The 25,876-nt window shown below is 33.6% G+C and overlaps 1 protein-coding gene across 1 annotated transcript in view; it reads left to right on the forward strand.

Moving 5' to 3' along the window:
• LOC145272754 (uncharacterized) overlaps positions 1-25,876 on the forward strand; it is a 205,116-nt gene that overhangs the window by 69,183 nt on the left and 110,057 nt on the right. Inside the window, exon 3 of the mRNA XM_080127046.1 lies at positions 14,149-14,260. Within this exon, the coding sequence (XP_079983172.1) occupies positions 14,149-14,260 (112 nt within the window). The remainder of the gene's footprint in view (positions 1-14,148; positions 14,261-25,876) is intronic.

Genomic DNA, 25,876 nt, shown 5'->3' on the forward strand with positions numbered 1-25,876 from the left:
GTGATAATGGTTGAAATCGCCCTAAACTCTAGAGCCAAAACTGGAGAGCCAGTGCTCAAAACAACGAGATATTATAAAAAGGCTGACTGGGAAGCCATCAGGGAACTAATCAGAGATGCCCCATGGGGAAATATTTTTTCTCTTCCTGCTGAACAGTGTGCAAACGAGACCACTGACTGGTTCAAAACTGAAATCGAAGCGCATGTTTCCATGCGGAAATTTTATAGTAAGCCCCACTCTCCCCAATGGTTTACTTCGACTTGTGCAACTGCCATTGCCCAAAAGCAGCATGCATACCGCAGATTTAACTGACATAAGTCCATTCAAACAGACTGAAGTATATAGAAGCTAGAAATAATGTTAAGAAAGAAATAGCGACAGCTAAGAGAGAATTTACAGAAACCACTAAAAAACGCATCGAAGCACAAAAACTAGGCACTCGAGACTTCTGGAAAATCTACAACAGTGTAGTAAATAATGGGCAATCAACACTTCCCCCACTAACCAACAATCACGAGGTTGTCTCCTCAGCAACCGAGAAGGCTAACATGTTTGCTAGTCGGTTTGCCTCAAACTCCACACTGGACCCTTCCAACCACCCCTTACCTGACTTTCCTATGCGGACAGACGCCACGCTAGACGATCTGAAAATCACCCCTGCTCAGGTGCATGCTATCATAAAAAACCTTGACACTTCAAAAGCATGTGAACTCGATCTCATCCCAGCTGTGCTATTAAAAAAATGCTCAGCCGAAGTAGCTCCAGTTCTCTCCAAACTCTACAACAAATGCCTTAATGAAGCTAGCTTTCCGGGCTGTTGGAAAACTGCTTCTGTTGTACCAGTATTCAAGAATTCTGGCGAAAAGACTGACCCATTAAATTATCGCCCCATTAGCCTCCTCCTACTTTTTGCCAAAATATTTGAAACCTTAATTAACCATGCTCTAGTCCATCACCTTACAGATGCTAAACTTCTGACTGACAAACAATATGGATTTAGACAAGCCCGTTCCACAGCAGATATCCTAACTGTAATCTCTGAATGCATATACCATTCACTTGACAAAGCAGGGGAGGGTAGAGCAGTAGCTCTAGACATATCTAAGGCTTTTGACAGGTTATGGCATGAGGGTCTCCTCAGGAAAATTAGATCATATGGCATCACTGGTAGAATACTTAACATAATTAAATCCTTCTTAGATAAGAGAAAAATCCAGGTTGTCCTCGACGGTCGTACATCTAAACAATATGATATAAATGTGGGAGTGCCCAGGGGTCTATCTTTGGACCTCTATTGCTCTTGATATTCATAAATGACCTCCCTGACAAAATCGCCTCTGAGATGGGTATATATGCTGATGACACTACACTCTGTGGCAGGCATGACAGGAAGACGAATGAACACATTTCTAAAGAAATGGCAGAAACACTAGAGGAAGACCTCCAATCTGTAGTGGAATGGGGACAAAAATGGTTGGTCACGTTCAATGCCGCCAAGACTAAACTAGTTTCATTCAATAATTACAAGAAACCCTCTCTACCACCTATAGCAATGGCCAACGACTCTTTATCTGAGAGTACATCTTTCAAACTCCTTGGCCTAACGTTCACAGGAAACATGAGTTGGAACAATTACATTGAAGGCATTGCCAGGGCCGCTGCAAGAAAGGTAGGCTCTCTCTACCGTGCTAGAAAACTACTAACACCCGAAAGTATCCTGTACCTCTATAAGGCCACCATTCGCCCATGTATGGAGTATTGCTGTCACATTTGGGCTGGTGCATCTGCTACTAGTCTCTCGCTCCTTGACAAGGTTCAAAAGAGAGTCGCAAACCTGATAGGCTCTGAACTGGCATCTAAGCTTCAGCCTCTGTCCCATCGACGAAATGTTGTATCCCTCTACCTTTTCTACAAGTATTTTAGTGGTGAATGCTCTGACGAACTGCAATCACTTGTGCCCCCACGACATGAGCACCCTCGACAGACCCGACAGGCTGCTAAATTCCACCCTCATACTGTAGAGATCCCTAGATGTAAAAGATCTTTCTACTCCAATAGTTTCTTCCCCAGAACCGCTAGACTTTGGAATTCCATTCCAGATCCCTGCTTCCCCAACAGTACTGACGTGCAGAAGTTCTGTTATATTTTAACGAGTCTCTAATTATACTTGTGATGATGAATGTTCTTTTGTTTACATGTTAAGAAGTGTAAGAGTCTTAGGATTGATGAAGAGACAGTCTTTGAGTCTTATTACAAGTGATGCTGTTGAGAGTGTTCGTGTTATGATGATGTCGTTGTTTCTGTTATGAAGCGATTCATATATATTAAAACTGTTCATTACTTAGACGTGTAGAAGAAGAAACTCTTAGAGTGAGGAGATAGTGACAGTCTTAGTGTAGATATGAGATGTAGATTCACATTGTGGATATGAGATGTCGAGACGTGTATGTAATGACATTTTATAACACAGATATATAGACATATAATACAATTTTAACTTTACCTTTTTGATAGAATCACAACACAAAGACGAGCTGTATCAAAACATATGATGGGTTTATTTCTTCACGACCGGCCGTGGTTTTCATCATCAAGAATTCAAAGCTTCACATTTTAGTTTCAAAGTGATCCTCTCGCTTCCTAGACGTTCGAATTCCCAGACCCTCTCTGAATTTCTCACTGACTGTCTCTCTAACTAACTAACTCTCACTTCCTATATTGAGACATCCATGCATGTCTGGCCACGTGAGCAAAATTCACGTGTTTCAACATGCGCGACTTTGCACGTTTCCGACATTATGATTTCCCAATAACCTATTTTTTCTTTGATGTTTTTACAAAGGAATTCAACCTACATATCTAATTAATTTAACCGATATTTTATTATCCACATTCTTTCTAACAATTGAATAGTTTATTTATTATTTATTTCATCAGAATTAACAATTTACTGGACATTCCATTTAAACCTATTGTTCTTTAAAACTTATATCCAAGGTTCGATTTCTGCTTTCTCTCATTTTATTTTCATTTTAAGTAATCTCTCTATTTTTATACTTACATAAAAAGGGGACAGCCCTTATCATGTAACAGTTCAAGTGTAATGTGAATTGACATCTTGCTGCCCAAATCCCTACATAGTACCCCAGTAGTTGTTGCCCCTGATAGTAGCCTCCTACACCAAAGTGGCAATTTGCCTTGTTTGGGGTGAAAATGTAATAAAAAAAGTTGTGACAGGAGCAACTGGCCTAATAAAAAAGAACCTTCAGAAATACTTAGAAGCAATCCCTGGAAAATCAAGCTGTAAGGAAATACAGATAGCAGCCATAAAAAGGGAACAGTGTCTATTCTTAAAAGATATAAATTTAAACTGTAATAGAATCAAGTGTTTGCCCTAGGAAGGAGTCCCTTGATCTCTTCAAACTAACAAAAGTAAAATTAAAAAAAAAACCCAGTCAATTTAACTTTTCTATATAGATTTCAGTAAAACCATTCTTAACAATTGTCACACAACCAGTGTTAAGCAACACAAATTAGGAAGTATTTTATATCTCGAACCTACTTTGGGCTAACACTGTTTTTAGTTAACTAATATTCTGTTACACATCATCATCATCATTAGTAGTAGTATTGCTATTGTTATAGTTGTTATTTTTATTGTTGGTGGTGATTTTAGTATTGTTATTTTACAATTTTTAGTTATTTTTATTGTTGGTGGTGATTTTAGTATTGTTATTTTACAATTTTTAGTTATTTTTATTGTTGGTGGTGATTTTAGTATTGTTATTTTACAATTTTTAGTTATTTTTATTGTTGGTGGTGATTTTAGTATTGTTATTTTACAATTTTTAGTTATTTTTATTGTTGGTGGTGATTTTAGTATTGTTATTTTACAATTTTTAGTTATTTTTATTGTTGGTGGTGATTTTAGTATTGTTATTTTACAATTTTTAGTTATTTTTATTGTTGGTGGTGATTTTAGTATTGTTATTTTACAATTTTTAGTTATTTTTATTGTTGGTGGTGATTTTAGTATTGTTATTTTACAATTTTTAGTTATTTTTATTGTTGGTGGTGATTTTAGTATTGTTATTTTACAATTTTTAGTTATTTTTATTGTTGGTGGTGATTTTAGTATTGTTATTTTACAATTTTTAGTTATTTTTATTGTTGGTGGTGATTTTAGTATTGTTATTTTACAATTTTAAGTTATTTTTATTGTTGGTGGTGATTTTAGTATTGTTATTTTACAATTTTTAGTTATTTTTATTGTTGGTGGTGATTTTAGTATTGTTATTTTACAATTTTTAGTTATTTTTATTGTTGGTGGTGATTTTAGTATTGTTATTTTACAATTTTTAGTTATTTTTATTGTTGGTGGTGATTTTAGTATTGTTATTTTACAATTTTAAGTTATTTTTATTGTTGGTGGTGATTTTAGTATTGTTATTTTACAATTTTTAGTTATTTTTATTGTTGGTGGTGATTTTAGTATTGTTATTTTACAATTTTTAGTTATTTTTATTGTTGGTGGTGATTTTAGTATTGTTATTTTACAATTTTTAGTTATTTTTATTGTTGGTGGTGATTTTAGTATTGTTATTTTACAATTTTTAGTTATTTTTATTGCTGGTGGTGATTTTAGTATTGTTATTTTACAATTTTTAGTTATTTTTATTGTTGGTGGTGATTTTAGTATTGTTATTTTACAATTTTTAGTTATTTTTATTGTTGGTGGTGATTTTAGTATTGTTATTTAACAATTTTTAGTTATTTTTATTGTTGGTGGTGATTTTAGTATTGTTCTTTTACAATTTTTAGTTATTTTTATTGCTGGTGGTGATTTTAGTATTGTTATTTTACAATTTTTAGTTATTTTTATTGTTGGTGGTGATTTTAGTATTGTTATTTAACAATTTTTAGTTATTTTTATTGTTGGTGGTGATTTTAGTATTGTTATTTTACAATTTTTAGTTATTTTTATTGCTGGTGGTGATTTTAGTATTGTTATTTTACAATTTTTAGTTATTTTTATTGTTGGTGGTGATTTTAGTATTGTTATTTTACAATTTTTAGTTATTTGTATTGTTGGTGGTGATTTTAGTATTGTTATTTTACAATTTTTAGTTATTTTTATTGTTGGTGGTGATTTTAGTATTGTTATTTTACAATTTTTAGTTATTTTTATTGTTGGTGGTGATTTTAGTATTGTTATTTAACAATTTTTAGTTATTTTTATTGTTGGTGGTGATTTTAGTATTGTTATTTTACAATTTTTAGTTATTTTTATTGCTGGTGGTGATTTTAGTATTGTTATTTTACAATTTTTAGTTATTTTTATTGTTGGTGGTGATTTTAGTATTGTTATTTTACAATTTTTAGTTATTTTTATTGTTGGTGGTGATTTTAGTCTTGTTATTTTACAATTTTTAGTTTCTACTATTCTTCATATTTTCATAGTAGTATTCCTTGTTTTATTTTTTTTAATATTCTCAGTATTACTGTAGCACTTATTATTGTTATTACTATCAGTATTATCATTATTATTAATATTATAGTTTTCTTAGTATTACTATTATCGTTAACACTATTATTACTTTTTTATTGTTACTATCATCAATAGTAGTATAAAACGTTTGTGTTATTTGTATTTAATATTGCTAACATAATCTTCATGTAGTATTATTTGAATTTTGTCTTTTGATCTGATTTCCCGGGCAACGCCACCACACGGGTAGGCTAGTTATCTTTAAAATTAGAAACTATCAAGATAATCAAAATCTCAATATACTAGCTAGAGACATTAAATTAATAGGTAAAATGGATGGTGGAAATACAAGTGAATAAATTATGATAATTACTAAGTTACCAAACTCAAACAAAGAATTATATTAATGAAAAATTATTAATTCACGGATTTTCAAAGATGTACTTTTTTTATCAGAAGCTAAAAATTAGTAAACAAATCATTGGCTAGTGTAGTGTAAGGACATATTCCTCTTAAGATATGAAGAAATTACGATTTCTTAAATAATAATATGGTTATCCAAATATAATAAATATAAAATATAATAACAATATTTATTAATATAATTAAATATTATAAGAATATAATTATACTTAAAATATTATATAAAAATATAAAATATAATAAAATATTTATTAATTATCAAATAAATTAAAATAATAATAAAATATTATATAATCGAATACAAGAAATATTACTTCAAATATTGAATATAAACACGTTTTTAAGCGTTTCTGGAGACTTCTAAGAATAGAACAGAAAAAGTATTCGATTTTCTTGGTTTCTAGAACATTCTGCAGCAACAACTATAAATAGCTGTCAACTGCTTCTGCTAGTAAGTTATATGCAGGAAACACTGTTAAGGGGATTCGACGGACATTCCATGGTAAATATAGATTTTCTGAATCTTAGTTTGACCAAAGGTAGTATATCTTTAAATATTATCAACTAAAAATTAGACAGGAAGCTAGACTAGAATCTAATAATGAATTATTTCCCTTTGACCATTAGAAACCTGTAAAATAGTTTTTGTATTCTTTTTTCTGTTTTTGTTTAATAAATTTTCTTTACTTTCTTTTACTTTGTTTTTATTTTGAATTTATATGATTACTGTTTTTAGACTCTAGACACAAAATATGTAACATTGGCATAAATTTGAAAATATAAAAAATATATGAGAAACTGTTTTACAAACAAAAAAAAAAATTTTCAGCAGAATAAACAAAATCAATCAATTCCTGAAGCTTTTTTTCTTTCTAACAACCACTGATTATCATTTATCTAATTTTGGTCACTCTGAAGCACTTGGTTTCCATTGTGTTTATACAAGTCTTCAGCTCGAAAAATCAACCTTCCATTGTTTCAAAGGCAACTATGAAATAATCAGCAATGCAGTCAATAGAGATCACTTAATAATTCTTACATGATTTTCAGCGTTTTGTACATTGATTGAACAACTTTCACCAATTCAAGTTTTTTATAGAAATCTGTTAATTTTGCTTTTACTTTCTTTTTTTATACTTATTATAGTTTATTTATTTATAGTTTATTTATTTATAGTTTATTTATTTATAGTTTATTTATTTATAGTTTATTTATTTATAGTTTATTTATTTATAGTTTATTTATTTATTGTTTATTTATTTATTGTTTATTTATTTATTGTTTATTTATTTATAGTTTATTATAGTTTATTTATTTATAGTTTATTTATTTATAGTTTATTTATTTATAGTTTATTATAGTGTCTTTATTTATAGTTTATTTATTTATAGTTTATTTATTTATAGTTTATTTATTTATAGTTTATTTATTTATTTGTTTATTTATTTATTTGTAGTTTCTTTATTTATAGTTTATTTATAGTTTATTTATTTATAGTTTATTTATTTATAGTTTATTTATTTATAGTTTATTTATTTATAGTTTCTTTATTTATTGTTTATTTATTTATTTGTAGTTTCTTTATTTATAGTTTCTTTATTTATAGTTTATTATTCATAGTTTATTTATTTATAGTTTATTTATTTATAGTTTATTTATTTATTGTTTATTTATTTATAGTTTATTTATTTATTGTTTATTTATTTATAGATTTTATTTATAGTTTATTTATTTATAGTTTATTTATTTATAGTTTCTTTATTTATTTGTTTATTTATTTATTTGTAGTTTCTTTATTTATAGTTTATTTATAGTTTATTTATTTATAGTTTATTTATTTATAGTTTATTTATTTATAGTTTATTTATTTATAGTTTATTTATTTATAGTTTATTTATTTATTGTTTATTTATTTATTGTTTATTTATTTATAGTTTATTTATTTATAGTTTATTTATTTATAGTTTATTTATTTATAGTTTATTTATTTATAGTTTCTTTATTTATTGTTTATTTATTTTTAGTTTATTTATTGTTTATTTATTTATAGTTTATTTATTTATAGTTTATTTATTTATAGTTTATTTATTTATAGTTTATTTATTTATAGTTTATTTATTTATTGTTCATTTATTTATAGTTTATTTATTTATAGTTTCTTTATTTATAGTTTATGTATTTATTGTTTGTTTATTTATTGTTTGTTTATTTATTGTTTGTTTATTTATTGTTTATTTATTTATTGTTTATTTATTTATAGTTTATTTATTTATTTATTGTTTATTTATTTATAGTTTATTTATTTATAGTTTTTTTATTTATTGTTTGTTTATTTATTGTTTGTTTATTTATTGTTTGTTTATTTATAGTTCATTTATAGTTTATTTATTTATTGTTTATTTATTTATTGTTTATTTATTTATAGTTTATTTATTTATAGTTTATTTATTTATAGTTTATTTATTTATAGTTTATTTATTTATAGTTTATTTATTTATTGTTTATTATTCATAGTTTATTTATTTATAGTTTATTTATTTATAGTTTATTTATTTATAGTTTATTTATTTATAGTTTATTTATTTATAGTTTATTTATTTATAGTTTATTTATTTATTTATAGTTTATTTATAGTTTATTTATTTATAGTTTCTTTATTTATAGTTTATTTATTTATTTATAGTTTAGTTATAGTTTATATATTTATAGTTTATTTATTTATAGTTTATTTATTTATAGTTTATTTATTTATAGTTTATTTATTCATAATTTATTTATTTATAGTTTATTTATTTATAGTTTCTTTATTTATTGTTTATTTATTTATAGTTTATTTATTTATAGTTTATTTATTTATAGTTTATTTATGGTTTCTTTATTTATTTGTAGTTTATTTATTTATAGTTTATTTATTTATTGTTTATTTATTTATAGTTTATTTATTTATTGTTTATTTATTTTTAGTTTATTTATTATAGTTTATTTATTGATTGTTTGTTTATTTATTGTTTGTTTATTTATTGTTTGTTTATTTATTGTTTATTTATTTATTGTTTATTTATAATTTATTTATTTGTTGTTTATTTATTTATAGTTTTTATTTATAGTTTTTATTTATAGTTTATTTATTCATAGTTTATTTATTCATTTTTTAGTTTATTTATTTATAGTTTATATATTTATAGTTTTTTTTCTTTTTTTTACACAGTGATCACCACTTATCAAGGCCCGGAAGCCACTCAGGGATAAGGGTTATAGTTTATTTATTTATAGTTTATTTATTTATTGTTTATTTATTTATATATTTTTTTCTTTTTTTTTACACAGTGATCACCACTTATCAAGGCCCGGAAGCCACTCAGGGATAACGGTTATAGTTTATTTATTTATAGTTTATTTATAGTTTATTTATTTATAGTTTTTTTATTTATACTTTTTAATTTAAAGTTTTTAATTTAAAGTTTATTTATTTATACTTTTTATTTATAGTTTATTTAGTTTTATTTATTTATTCTTCTTATTAATAGTATTTATTTATAGTTTTTTATTAATACTTTTTATTCATAGTTTCTTATTTAGTTTTTTATTTATAGTTGTTTATTTATAGGTTTTTATTAATAGTTTTTATTTATAGTTTTTATTCATAGTTTTTATTTATAGTTTTTTATTTATGGTTTTTTATTTATACTTTTTCATTTATACTTTTTCATTTATACTTTTTTATTTATACTTTTTTATTTATACTTTTTCATTTATACTTTTTCATTTATACTTTTTCATTTATACTTTTTTATTTATACTTTTTTATTTATACTTTTTTATTTATACTTCATTATTTATACTTTATTATTTATACTTTTTTATTTATACATTTTTATTTATACTTTTTTATTTTTTTAGTGTGAATCATGACGATACAGAAAGACCGTCTCACACATACCACAACTGAGTGTATGACCTCCAAACTCCAAAGTAAAATGCTGCCATGATTGAGCTCCCCTATTTAAAATCTTCCTATTTATTTGCCTTCCCAAGAGAGCAGGCATAGATACAAGGTTAAGTTTTAATGCAGTGAAATCCGGCTCCCCAAAAATATAAATGTCAGTTTGAATAGAATCAGAATTTCTTGCATTTACCATAAGATTTTATAAAACTATGTCATGAACATCACCTTCTCCTGCAATTATCGTCATATATTCATGCGTGCACAAAAAGTTAGTTTCACAAAGATAAAATAAATAAAAAAGTTTTTTGTTATTAAAATTATATTTTTTTTCTAGAGTATGAAAACTGCTGAGGTTTATTTTCTTTAATATGTTTTTTTTTAAAGATATTACTAGCTCTTTTGAAGCGTGCTTGGATCTGAAGCGAAGCAAAAGAAAATCTTGGATTTAAAAGGCTTTAATCCTGATCCGATAAAGACTTAAGTTTCAGATATTCTCCCCTCCTCAACAAAATTATCATTTTCATTGTTTTTGTGTTTTTATCATTAAAATGGGGAAGTCAAGCATATTTCGTAGGGATCACTGGTATTAGGGGTTCTGACCTTGTAGATGCATTTAAGTTGATCCCACACAGTGCAGCACAAAAACAATGAGCAACTTTTCACTCATTTGAAATATATTTACTCCTGTTTTCACTCATTTTAAATATATTTACTCCTGTTTTCACTCATTTGAAATATATTTACTCCTGTTTTCACTCATTTGAAATATATTTACTCCTGTTTTCACTCATTTGAAATATATTTACTCCTGTTTTCATTCATTTGAAATATATTTACTCCTGTTTTCACTCATTTGAAATATATTTACTCCTGTTTCGGAATTTGTTTTTTCGCTGATGATTGATAATTTGTACGATTTATGATTTTCAGACTATTTTCTTTTTTTTTTTATTCTTTTTTTAAAATTTCTTTTTTTTAATTTAAAAAAAAAAAATTTCTTTAAAAAAAATTTTTTTTTTTACTTCTCCTCTAACAAAGCATATCGCCACTTGGATATAATGGACTGCTATTTGAGACTATGCCTAGAAAAGATTAACAAGATGTTGCTCTATGTTAAATTTAAACTTTAGCATATCAGTACAGTCAGGGAAGCAGGTAGCAGGAAGGGAATTCCAAAGTCTAAACAAAAGCGTGCGTTCTATCCCAACCATCATCAATGGACCTGACGTCATCTCGTCAGCATCAGACAAGGCCAAACTATTTGCCAAGAGCTTTGCAGCTAATTCTACCCTATGCGATGAAGGTCATCAACTCCCTGTATTTCCTCCTATAACAGACAACATGCTATGCAACATACAAATATCTGTGTGTGAGGTCGTCAAGCTAATCAAGAACCTTGATTCCAGTAAAGCAACTGGCCGTGACGGTATTCCAATTATAGTGTTGAAAAAGCTCCAAACTGAACTTGCACCCATACTTACCAAACTGTTTAAGCGTTGCCTTAAGGAGAAGTGCTTCCCAACACCCTGGAAAACCTCATTAGTATGCCCTGTATTTAAGAATTAAGATGATAAGTCATCTCCCTCTCAGTACAGACCAATAAGTCTCTTGTGTGTCATGAGGAAGTTGCTAGAATCCATATTAAATAGAGAAATAGTCAACCACCTCAGCAGAAATAATCTTCTTAGTGACATGCAATATCGTTTCCGTTCTGCCAGATCTACAGCAGATGTGCTAACGGTTATATCTTATAGGATTAGTGAATCTCTCGACAAAGGCTTTCTATCTAGGGCAATTACTCTTGACATATCAAACGCCTTCAATAAGATATGGCATAAGGGCCTACTTCACAAGATTTCCAGCTACGGTATAACTAGAAATGTTTTCTCAATCATTAAATCATTTCTCTCTGAAAGGCTCATAAGAGTAGTGGTTGATGGGCAGAAATCAGAGGCCCACAGTATTAATGCTGGAGTCCCTCAGGGGTCAATCCTAGTCCCAACTCTCTTCCTGATCTACATCAATGATTTCCCAAAACATATACTTATATCATTCGTTGACATCTATGGTGATGACACGACCATCTATGGCAACACATCTAAGGCCGTAAATGACAAAGTTCTCTCTGATTCTCTCTCCTCTGATCTTGAGTGCACAGTACAGTGGGGGAAAGAGGTGGCTGGTTACCTTTAATGCATCTAAAACCAAGCTCCTATCTTTACATCATCAACGCTCTGATCCCCATCTGGCATCAATTGAAATGGATAACTCTCGTCTAGGGGAGGCTCCATGTTTTAACAAGCTTCTGGGATTGACCTTTACTCCTGATCTGAAATGGAACACGTACATGAAGTCTGTTGCCAAGATCGCTGGAAAAATGGTGGGATCCTTCTACCACTCCAGAAGATATCTCACTAATGATGCAATTCTCTATCTATATAAAAGCCAAGTATGTCCAAGGATGGAGTTCTGCTGCCACATCCGGGAAGGAGCTGCTAAAAACAGCCTATCCTACGTTGACAGAGTACAAAATAGACTTTGTGGCTTAATGGGGGATGCCCTTTTCTCTTCCCTGCAACTTCTTTCCCACAGAAGAGACATTGCGAGGCTGTCTTTGTTTTATCGTTACTTCCATGGCAAGTGCTCGTCTGAGCTCCAATCCTTGGTGCCCCCTCGCCAATCTTTTATGATAAACACCTGTCTAGCTGAAACCACTGTCAAAAGTTTTTCTCACTCTTTAACTATGCCAAAACCAAAACGTAGATTCCATGAACAAAGCTTCTTTCTTAGAAGTGCATGCCAGTGGAACTCTTTTTTTTTTTTTTTTTACATGGAGTTCACCACTTATCAAGGCCCAATGGCCACTCAGGGATAAGTCAGGAGGGAAACAGGCAAGCGGCAGAGAGTTCCACAGGCGTGCAGTTCTAAGAAAGAAGCTTTGTTCATGGTATCTACGTTTTGATTTAGGCACAGATAGGGAGTGGGGAAAATTATTGACGGTGGTTTCAGCTAGTCGGGTGTTTTTTGAAAAAGATTGGCGAGGGGGGACCAGAGAATGGAGCTCAGACGAGCACCTGCCATGGAAATAACGATAGAACAATGACAGGTTTGCTGCGTCTCTTCTGTGGGAAAGAGGTTGCAGGGTAGAGAAAAGGGCATCCCCCACCAAGCCACGGAGTCTATTTTGTACTCTGTCAAGGCAAGATAGGCTGTTTTTAGCAGCCCCTGCCCAGATGTGGCAGCAGTACTCCGTCTTCGGACGTACTTGGCTCTTATATAGATAGAGAATTGCATCATTAGTGAGATATCTTCTGGAGCGGTAGAAGGATCCCACCATTTTCCCAGTGACCTTGGCCACAGACTTGATGTACGTGTTCCATTTAAGATCAGGTGTAAAGGTCAAACCCAGGAGCTTCTCAAAGCCTGGGGCCTCCCTTAGACGAGAGCCATCCATTTCAATTGATGCCAGATGGGGATCAGAGCGTTTATGATGTAGAGATAGGCGCTTGGTCTTAGATGCATTAAAGGTAACCAGCCACTTCTTTCCCCACTGTACCACGCGCTCAAGATCAGAGGAGAGTGAATCGGAGAGAACATCATCATTTACAGCCTTTGATGTGTTGCCATAGATGGTCGTATCATCAGCGTAGATGTCAGCGAAAGATTTTAGTATATGTTTTGGGAGATCATTGATGTAGATCAGGAAGCTTCTGTCTGCCTGTTTCCCACCTGACTACAACTTGCATGTCTTCAAGTCCAACATAAACAAATTCCTGATGAACCGCCCCTTAAGTAAGACACTTTATCAAATCTCTAATACTAACGATTACTATGATACTATCCCATTGATCACTGTACACGCAATAACCCTTATCCCCGAGTGGCTTCCGGGCCTTGATAAGTGGTGACTTCCATGTAAAAAAAAAAACGTCTAGTTGTTTGAGCGAAGAAACTGTTAGAATAAAACCTTTTCTGGCATTTAGGGACCTTAAGGGTGAAGGGGGAAGATTTTGTTGCTTGCGGGTTTGTTGGGGATATGTACATCGAGGGGCACAAGTGCAACGAGTTCATCAGAGCACATTGTAAAACAGTCACCATAATCTACAACATGCCAGCTAAAATAAAAAAGACTGCTTGGCGAATTGAAAAATTATCCAACAAAATTGGAAAAAAGAAGAGCTCTGTCGTGTTCAATCAGACATGCTTGAATAATGACTTGCTGCCAAAATATGCAAAAATATATGAACTTGTTCTTTTAAATTACTTAAGTGTTTTCGCTTAATCTTTTCAGCTTCTCACCGATCATCATGCCTGAATTCTCTGTCTACGCCTCCACTTTCACCTGTTAGTTGTGAAGCCATTTTGGATTATCCTTGCTTTGACGAAAGTGAAGAAATGCTCAAGTAAGTGGATTGTTTTATTCTTCATATTTCAGTTTCTTTCTTATGAGTCTTTTATTTTTGTTGCAATGTGAGGATTAACACAGCCAGAAATAACCCGAGAATAAACAAACAAGGACTGATCGGTTGAATGTATTCTTTGTTCTCGTTTCATCATTGCTAAATCAAAGTAGATTAAGTTAGCTGGCAATACAGGCCGGGTAGTTATGTCGTTTGTGTTTTTCGAAAGCTACTGGGCTGATCTAGATAAAATTTTGTTTTGGGCCTTTGTTATAAGGTGAAGCAAAATGTATTTTGGTATACATTTGGTGCACAGTTAGAAATTAATAGGGAACTGAACTGTCATCTAAGCTTCAGCCTCTGTCCCATCGACAAAATGCTTGTTCTACAAGTACTTTAACGGTGAATGCTCCGACGAACTGCAAGCACTTGTACCTCCTCGACGTAAATACCCCCGACAAACCTGACAAACCCGACAAGCAGCAAGATCCCACCCCTTCACAGTTGAGATCCCTAGATGTAAGAGAGCCTTCTACACCAGTAGTTTCTTCCCCAGAACCGCTAGACTTTGGAATTCCCTTCCAGATTCCTGCTTCCCCAACTGTACTGATATGCAGAAATTCAAGTGTAACATGAACCAACATCTTGCTACTCAACTCCCCACATAGTACCCCTGTAGCTTATGTCCCTGATAGTAGCCCCCTACATCAAAGTAGCAATGTGTTATCACAATACCACATTTACTCTAGATTTTTCTTGGAAACTACTGGTCGATCTGGCTTAAATTTTGTATGGACCCTTGTTTTGATTAGGTGCAGTAAACCAAGGATTTTAGTATCCGTTTGATGCACAGTGATTAATAGGGATTAGTAAATACAAAAATGAGTACAAATTTAACCATATTCAACCATTTTCATAAAGGACTCATTCCAAGTCAACAGGCTATAACTTTTTCGCGTTTTTAATGGGTTAAAATGTCCTATATTATATTCATCTGTCTGTCTGTCTGTTTGTCTGTCCATTTTATTTTGTAACCTGTTTTTAATAATTAATAAGCTAGAATTATCATATACTGTCATAGACTGACTTTACTTTATTTATTTGATAAAGTCAGCACAAAATTATATTCACTTTAATTTGATTCCATTCTTTGTTCTCAGCTCTGTTAACCTTCAGACTAAATTTATGAAATAAGTGAACATAATACAATTGTGAGGTGACGATCTCCTGTTAAGCAGACTTAGTGTAGAATCTAACATAAATATATATAAGTAGTCAAAATATTGTAGAATTAAAATTTACAATATTTTATTCAAAACAAGGAGTACGAAATAAAGGTAAAATTTTCCTTATTCCATGGAGTTTCAAAGAAAGACACTTCTCCTCGGAAGAAAAAAAGTTAACAAAAGGTAAGTATAGATAAGTATCTATTTTTGCTGGGGAGCTCAATTTTGAAACCCATTCGAGAAAAAAAATTGGAAAGAAAAGTATGTTTTAAAATAAAATGAAAGGGAATACTCGGCAAAGTCCAATATATATATATATATATATATATATATATATATGGAATTGAATGTTCCATTACCTGATTTTATTTCTATTCCTATGTTACATGATTACGTTTTTTTTTTATTGAGAAAATTTTTTTTCTTTTCTTTTTTATTTCATTGGTCCCCCAACAGAGGAGGTATTAGACTAGTAAAATCACTCTCGTTCGTTTGTTTGCACGTTTCTCAATAACTACCCCTTGTTTTTTTTTTTTTTTTTTTTTTTTTTTTTAATTTTGTACAAACATTAGTCATGGTGAAAGTAAATTTTTTTACTCATGGAGGGGAACTCCATATACTCGGCTTGTTTTGTATTTTATTTATTTTTTTAATATTTTTTAATAATTTTATATTTTTTATTCCTTATTTTTTATTTTTTTCATTTGTTTATTTATTTTTTATACTTTTATTATTTTTTATTTCTTTATTTTTTATAATTTATACTTTGTTTGATACGACTTTGTAATTCTATTGCTATTTCTGATATGTACTGACCCAACGTCTGTCCTCTATCTGAAAAGCCCCTCTTTATTCATACCCCCAATTCAATATGATTTTAAGAGCATTTACCTTTACTCCCTTCCCCTACTGTTTCTTGATAGCAAATGCACACCACCGCATATGGATGCATGTATTAAACACGTACCCTATAACCTACTATAGCAAACCCTGTAACCACATTGCATACCACTTATATCCATTATGTGATATCCAAAACTCTTATCCTATTATATTTATTGCATTAATTACTGTAGTTCTCCATTATATTCCTCCTTCCATATTTACTATCTTTTACCCTTTTCCTCTCACGCCACATTATTTTGCTCCTAATGAAGTTATCATTCAATGTCACATCTCTAATATGTTATTTAGTACCTTCTCTCCTCTTCTGATGAGAAGCACTAGACTTCGAAATACATAGGTATAAAGAGTTTACTTATCCTACACCCCTAATTGAATAAACAATTAAATTTATATGCATTAGTATATATTTTTATATTGTTCTTTTATTCTTTATCTTCTATATAAGCTCTACCTTAATTCTTGAGCTTTGCATTATCCTGATAAGTTTCCTTTTAAAGAATTTTTCCAATTCATTTTCGCTTCTCCCATATACATAGTAATCTATATTAATAAATCGTAATAAGCAGTAAGATTGTGCTTATAAAATAATAGGTTTGACAGTATAACTGACAGAATGAGAGCATGTTACCCCTGGGGATTAAATAAAAGGCTCTGTTCTAATTTTGTGTAGATTCCCAAGTTTGACAGAAACTTTGTGCAAATCACATTCAAGAGGAGAACAGTAGTCCGAATAATTTTAATAATATGAATTAAAAATCTTCATCTCAAAAATAGCTAAATACAACTTGAAATTTGCTCAGACAAATTTGATTGCAATCATGAAAGCTAAAATTCTGTCGGTGGAATAAATCATTTGAAATAAAAATAAATAAAAACTCGATAAAAATTCTGTCTGTGGAATAAATCATTTGAAATAAAAATAAATAAAAACTCGATTAAACCTAGAACCCCATCTTCCAACGTAGACCCCTACTACCAGGTCTCCTTCTCCAACATCAGGGGTCTACGTTCCAACCTTCCAGAGGTTGAAACCCAATTACAGGAGACGAAACCGGACATATTCTTTCTAAGTGAAACTGGAATTGGGCCGACCACTTCCCTAGATGAGTTCATAATTAACGGATACTCAAATTTAACAGCTAAATCTGACCCCCAAGATCGCCATGGGCATGGAATATGTGCCTACATTAAGGATGGCTTCCCGTGTGGCAGGGATATCTCTAGAGAAGATCCTAATTTACCCTATATGTGCTTCAGGGTTGCACTTGCTAACACCACTGCATTTATATTTGTCCTCTATAGGCCCCACAACAGCGGAGTTACTATCTTTAAGAGCATATCTGAGAAAATAGACCACATACTGTCTTCACATCCCTCGGCTAACATCCACATATGTGGTGACTTCAACGTCCATAACGTGGAATGGCTGACCCATTTAAATAAGACAGACGATGAGGGGAGGTTTTGTCATGATTTTGCCATTGCTTATGATCTCACTCAGATTGTTCGCGAACCCACCCGTGTGCCCGATACACCCGGTCAATGTGCAAGCCTCTTAGACCTTTTTCTCTCAACTTCCCCTGAGCTATGTTCATATTCCGTTCATTCTCCTCTAGGATCCTCCGACCACTCCGTCGTATCAGTTAAGATAAAAACGAAATGTAAGAAGCCCCCAGACGTACCCCTCCACCGTACTGTATACCGATACTCTATGGCCGACTGGGATAGCTTCCGTACATTCATATCTGATTTACCTCTGCACTCCATGTTTAAAAAGGATGTGTCCTCTATAGTATCAGATCTGACCGAATGGTTAATTGCAGGCATAGACCAATTCATACCATCTAAAAAATTCCAACAAAAACCTAACAGCCAGCCATGGTTCTCCCCAGAATGTGCTGCTGCTATCGCGCACAGAAATCACTTTTTCCATAGCTACCAACGTAATAGATGCACTGAGACTAAAGCTGCTTTTAGGTCTGCCAGCAACCACTGTAAAAGACTAATAAAAAATGCAAGAGAGCTATATGCCCAGTCTGTTAAATCCAAGGTAGCTGATCAGCGGCTTGGATCCCACCAGTTTTGGCAAATAACAAATAGGATCCTGAACAGAAGTGTGCGTTCTATCCCAACCATTATCAATGGACCAGAGGTCATCTCGTCAGCGTCAGACAAGGCCAAACTATTTGCAAAGAACTTTGCAGCTAATTCTACCCTATGCGACGAAGGCCATCAACTCCCCATATTTCCTCCTATAACACAGAACAAGCTAGGTAACATACAAATATCCGCGCATGAGGTCGCCAAGCTAATAAAGAACCTAGATTCCAATAAAGCAACTGGCCCTGATGGCATCCCAATTATAGTGTTAAAAAAGCTTCAACCAGAACTTGCTCCCATACTTACGAAACTATTTAAGCGCTGCCTTAAGGAGAAGTGCTTTCCGACTCCCTGGAAAACCTCATCAGTTTGCCCTGTATTTAAGAATTCAGGTGATAAGTCATCTCCCTCTCAATACAGACCAATAAGTCTCCTGTGTGTTATGAGTAAGTTGCTGGAATCCATATTAAATAGAGAAATAGTCAACCACCTCAGCAGGAATAACCTTCTTAGTGACACACAATATGGTTTCCGCTCTGCAAGATCTACCGCAGATGTGCTGACGGTTATATCCCACAGGATTAGTGAATCGCTTGACAAAGGCTTCCTTTCTAGGGCAATTGCTCTTGACATATCAAAGGCCTTCGACAAGGTATGGCATAAGGGTCTACTTCACAAGATTTCCAGCTACGGTATAACTGGAAATGTTTTCTCAATCATTAAATCATTTCTCTCCGATAGGCTCATAAGAGTAGTGGTAGATGGACAAAAATAAGAGGCCTGCAATATAAATGCTGGAGTCCCTCAGGGGTCAATCCTGGGCCCAACTCTCTTCCTGATCTACATCAATGACCTCCCTAAACACATACTTAAATCATTCGTTGACATCTATGCTGATGACACGACCATCTACGGCAACACATCAAAGGCTGTAAATGACAAAGTTCTCTCTGATTCTCTCTCCTCTGATCTCGAGCGCGTGGTTCAGTGGGGGAAGATGTGGCTGGTTACCTTTAATGCATCCAAAACCAAACTGCTATCCTTACATCATCAACGCTCTGATCCCCATCTGGCATCAATTGTGATGGATGGCTCTCGTCTGGGTGAGGCCCCGTGTTTTGACAAGCTTCTGGGTTTGACCTTTACTCCTGATCTGAAATGGAACACGTACATCAAGTCTGTTGCCAAGGTCGCTGGAAAGATGGTGGGATCCTTCTACCGCTCCAGAAGATATCTCACTACGGATGCAATTCTCTATCTATATAAAAGCCAAGTACGTCCAAGGATGGAATACTGTTGCCATATCTGGGCAGGAGCTGCTAAAAACAGCCTATCCTGCCTTGACAGAGTACAAAATAGACTTCGTGGCTTAGTGGGGGATGCCCTTTTCTCTACCCTGCAACCTCTCTCCCACAGAAGAGACGTTGCGAGCCTGTCCTTGTTTTATCGTTATTTCCATGGCAGATGCTCGTCTGAACTCCAATCTCTGGTCCCCCCTCGCCAATCTTTCACGAAAAACACCCGTCTAGCTGAATCCACTGTGAAAAATTTCCCCCACTCTATATCTGTGCCTAAATCAAAACGCAGATTCCATGAACAAAACTTCTTTCTTAGAACTGCACGCCTGTGGAACTCTGTTCCGTCTGCCTGCTTCCCTCCGGACTACAACTTGGATGTCTTCAAGTCCAATGTTAACAAATTCCTAATGAACCGCCCCCTTAAGTAAACATTTCAGCAAATCTCCACACTAACGTAATGTACTTGCAATAACCCTTATCCCTGAGTGGCTTCCGGGCCTTGATAAGTGGTGATCATTGTGTAAAAAAAAAAAAAAAAAAAATCTATGTAAGACCAAACTTTGATAATTTTGTTTGTTAGTCGTCATTATTCGTTGGACACTTAAGATATCAACTAAAGATAACATCATATCTGGTTATTGTTTTTCTCACAAAGCAGAGCTCAGTGTGGCTTTTCCTATTCAGTGAGGTACTTATTTTCTGAATAAAGAGAATACCTCTTGGGTGATCTGATTCTAGACAGGGATATTTTCATTTCTCTGTACTCCCCCCACCTCTTCTTCTAGCCAAGCATCTAACAACTGCACTGTCCTGCCATTCACAAAATCTCCATCACATGTTTACAAAAAAAGGCAATAAATTATAAGCTATATTTATATATATATATATATATATATATATATATATATATATATATATATATATATATATCATTTCTTGTTTTTTATTTTTTCACTTTTGCAGTAAAACTTTTTAAATTAAGTGTAATACTAGTACATATGAGTGCGTGGAAAAATAGCAGCAGCAAAGGATGGCTTGCGAAGAGATTAGCAGCAGCAGAAGCCGAAGAACACGCATATGCAAATTAGGAATTGTGCATGTGAGGAAATAGAAAAAAAATATGGTTGAGAGAAGAAAAGTGCGCCTCAAAGAAAATGGATATGTAAAGTTGAGGACGAGAATGGTTCGACTGTGGCTGGCATGCGGTTGGAGGAAGGAGAAACGCTGCCCGGTGGGAGGGACATGTGGCAGCAAGAGACCTTTTAAGTTGTGTCGAGACAAGGGAGTAAAGTGTAATAAAAACTTTTGGTAAAAAAGAAAAAAATGCCGACCTGGATTTTTATTTTTATTTTTTTTTCCAGTTTTATTTTTATGAATTACAAAAGTAAAGTGTACCGCTATTCACGTTACATAAGTAAATGACAGTATGTTATTGCACAAAATGTATACAATAATGTAACATGTACCAACGTTGACACTACGGATCATAGGTCAACTAGTATTTTTATAAAAGAACAGATGCACAAGAACAGATATGAGAAAATGTTGGCAATAATTGTAACCTTTTTTCTTTTTTTCTCCACAAATTTTTCTGTATGAAAATTTTGATTTCTTTTTGTTTCAACTTTTGTAATTCTTCATTTGTGTGAATTGAAAAAAATTAGTTGGAATGTTTTCTTTTGTTTTTGTGTAAATTGTTACTTTTTTTAGATTCTGTTGCAGCTGCGTCTCGCGGCATCATTCTTTTACGTGCATGTGATTATGCTCGGCTGATACAATTTACGTGTGACATGAAAATTTCTTTTCTTTTCTGATCTCTTAATTTGTTATTGTTTTTTTCTCATTAATTCAATTTATCCTTAGTGATTTTCTTCTTATTTGGCTTCTTTGGACAACTTTTCTCATCTAGAGTGTTATTTGCACGTTTTTTTTTGTTTTTTTTTTCGATGTAACCTCCAACCTTCTTCAGGCATATCTTGTCGAACTTGGGAATTTAACATAATATGGAAATGATTATTAATATATATATATATATATATATATATATATATATATATATATATATAATAAGACGACAAGATTATGAAATGAAGTCACAAAACTATATATTGGTAGATATAGAATGGATCATTTATTGAATAATGGAATACAAGCAAAATTTGGGGGATAGAAGGGACTCTTTATGCCAGGGCATTTCGAAGCCTAATACTTCTCATCAGAAGAGTAGAGAAGGTGCTAGGTAATATAATAATTCTTGAGCTTGGCATTATCCAGATAAGTCTCCTCTTGTGGAATTGAACTCTCTCTCTTCCTCTTATGCATTAAGCTATATATAGATTAGCGCAAGCAACAGTAAACGTAGTCACTAGTTCTGTCTTCTCTGCGCCAGCCTCTCAAACCAAAGGTTTTCAAGTCCTTCGCCACCCTTACTCAAGGCACGCTTCCATGCTGGTCTATCTTCGGCTAGCTCCTCCCACACATTCACATTGATGCCAAGAGCAATCAGATCCTGTTTGGCCACGTCTTTAAAGCGCAGCACCGGGCGAGTGTGGCTTCTTGATCCATTTGCCAGTTCGCTGTAGAGGATATCCTTAGGGAGACGGCCATCAGGCATTCTGCGCAGGTGTCCAAGCCAGTGCGATCATCGTATCTTGAGTGTCTGGAACAAGGAGCGGCTGCCGGCACGTCTTAGCACCTCTTCGTTGATGATTCTATCCTACCAATTGATGCCCATGATATGTGGCAAGCATCGGAGATTGTAGACGTTCAGTCTTTTCTCGTGACGAGCATACATGGTCCAAGTCTCTGCTCCATACAGTAGGGTACTCAGAACACAGCATTCGTAGATGCGGCATTTTGTGCGAGAAGTAAGGTATTTATTGAACCATGCTCTTTCACGTAGTCGGTTGAAAGTAGACACTGCTCTACCTATGCGCATTTGTAGCTCCTGTCCAATGGATACTCCCTTATTGATGTTGGGTCCAAGAAGCGCAAAGTTCTCGACTGTCTCTAGTTCGTGGCTATTGATGGTGATTGTTGATGCGTCACCCTGGTGCATCACAACTGTCTTCTTCACACTGATTACCAGTGCGAACTCTGCACAGGCAGCGCTCAATTTGTCAAGCAGCCGCTGGAGTTCACTTGCGGAGTGCAAGACCAATGAAGCATCGTCTGCAAACAGCAGCTCTAGTATTAGGACTTTTCAAATCTTGGTTTTGGCGCGTAGGCGAGCCAAGTTAAAAAGTTCCCCATCAGAGCGAGTATGAAGGAACACACTGTCTTCGTCCTCGTGATTTCCAAAAGCGTGGTGCAGAAGAACTGAGAAGACGGTGCGAAACAGTGTGGGAGCCAACACACAACCTTGCTTGACTCCACTACACACGGGGAAGTTGTCAGACATGTCACCCTCGAAGAAGACTGCGGCTGTCATGTTATCATGGAGCGATCTTATCAAACTAAGAAGAGTTGGCAGACAGCCCAACTTTTGTAGGATGGCAAACAGACTATCTCTACTGACCATGTCAAAAGATTTTGTGAGGTCCACAAATGCGATATGGAAAGGTCTACGTTGTTCTCTTCATTTTTCCTGGTTTTGACACACTGAAAATATCATGTCCGTGGTTGAGCGCCTACTGAGGAAGCCACATTGCGATTCTGGATAAACGCGGTTTGCAATCTGCTGGAGCCTTGGAAGGAGCACTCTGACAAAGACTTTGCTGGTGACACTGATTAAAGATATACCACGTTGGTTATTGCAATCTCCTTTGTCTCCTTTGTTTCTTGAATAAAGTGACAATTTTAGCATCTTTCATAGCTGTTGGAAATTTTCCGTTGCGCCAACTGGTGCAGAGGAGGTCGTATAAGTGCGGGAGCAGGAACTTATCGCACTTGAGCAGGTTTGCTGGAATCTCGTTGGTATCTGGGCCTTCCTTACATTCGTGTGTTGGAGAGCTACTTCGAGTTCTGACATAGTTGGAAGGTTGTCCAGTTCGACTAGGGTGTTGAAGTTTGGAGTGGAATTTAAAGCTGTGACTGATGTTGCGTGGTTCGCCATATAGTACAGAGTAGTGCTCCACCCAGCGTTCAAGCTGCTTCATAGGATCAGTGATGAGCTCCTCTGTAGTAGATTTTAAAGGGCAAACTTTCTTTGCGCTTGGTCCAGTTGCCTTGCGGAGTCCACTGTACATCACACATAGTTTACCACAGTCAGCAGCAGTCTGGATTTCGTCACACAAGTTGTTCCAGTAGTTGTTTGCACAGTGCCGAGCAGCTTTCTGGAATTGTCTGCGAGCCTCTTTCAGCTTGGACAGGGTGCTGCATGTCGGCCTGCTGACATAGTTCTTGTGAGCATCGTTTTTGGATAGTAGTAGAGGTTTTAAGATTTCTGCATTCACAGCCATCCAGTCTTTGCAAGGCGGCCCCTTGGTTCCAAAAGATGTGACAACAGCGTCATGCATCGCAGTTTGCAGGATTTCCCAGAATCTCTCAGCTTATTTTCGAGCGCAGTGCAAAATGCACTGATGCTGTCGTTCTTTATTGCAGCCATGTTGAGGCTACAATGTGGTCTTGGCTAACATGTTGCAGGTTTCTTGTTCGGGAGATCGAGTTGTGTCAGCAGGAGTGAGTGGTCGGTATCACCATCGGCGGAGTGGTAGGTTCTTGATTGTTTGACAGAACCGATGTCTCTTTTTCTACACAATGCAAATCCAATTGGTGCCAATGTTTGGAACGAGGGTGTCTCCAAGAGACACGATGACACATTTTCTGTTTGAACCAGGTGTTAGCAATACAGAGTCCCTGTTGACTACAGAGATCCAGAGTTCTTTGACCATTTTCATTTATTTTACCAGCATTATATATATATATATATATATATATTTTATTTTACCAGTATTATATGTGTGTGTGTGTGTGTGTGTGCATAGATCATGATGCTATAATCATGAGATCATACGCGACTGTCTTGACATTTACGCTTTCTATAAATGTTCATTTCAACTGTATTTCTCGCAGTTAACGTCAGTTGTGTGGTTTGTTCCTAATGGAGACTGAGATGGCTTCTGGCCAGCTATAATCGTAATTCCCTGCACTGATGATTCCTGAAGGATGAAGCATTAGTGTCTGTAGGTATTAAAAAATTCTTATACATACATATAATCTATAGTGATAAGTGGTAAAATTCATGCTAGAATTGTCCGCAAAGACCCATGGCATAGTGGGTAAAGTACTTGATATTAAAATATTGAGTTGTAAATTATTCTCTTTTGGAGGTTGAAGGTTCAATCCTCAGTGTAAGCGCCACTCAAAATACAATTATGAATTACTTAAGACTTCTACTCACTCATGGCTGATGGAACGAGAGTATGCTACCCCTGTAGATTTAATGATTCTGTTCGAAATTTCATGCATATTCCCCCGAGTTTGACAAGAAGATTCCTGAGTTGGAAAAAAAGATTCCCGAGTGTGACAAGATACATCTGAAGACAGTTGGAAGCTAAATTGAGAAAATAACACTCAAGATGAGAACAGTAGTCTGAATAATCCAATTGAACAAATGATCAATCCTCATCTCAAAAATTCGAAAACTTGGAAATTTTTATTTTCATATTTGTTATTTTTGCTTTTAACTAACGACAAATATCTGTCATATTAAATTTCAAACAACATATGTAGATGCGTCCAAATCCATTGATTGGTTGATCCGCCATATTTACATATGTAGGAGCATTTTCGTCAGTTTGTGTGTGTATTTCTTTTTACTAATGAGTTACCACTTATCAACGCTAAAAGCCACTTGAGGATAAGAGTTAATAAAATGGTTTTATACACCTCGGGCTATTGTTTGAAATGAAGTTTGACTGACACCTAGGGGGTCAGATGTGATTTTTGGATGGAGATTTTTCTGTCACTGATCTGATGATACTTGAAGCAGGATAGATATGTTTAGGGCACAACCCCCAATGTGGGGAAAGCCGAGTGTACACGCTGTTGTATTGTCTCTTGTTTCTTTCCTATAATTTCATATCTTCATTCATTTCTGTGTCAGGTTGATTCTTCATTGATTCTTTGATTTTCTTGTCATGTTCTCT

The sequence above is a fragment of the Euprymna scolopes genome, chromosome 4 (genome assembly GCF_053919585.1).
Source record: "Euprymna scolopes isolate OS-2025 chromosome 4, ASM5391958v1, whole genome shotgun sequence".
NCBI lineage: Eukaryota > Metazoa > Mollusca > Cephalopoda > Sepiida > Sepiolidae > Euprymna > Euprymna scolopes.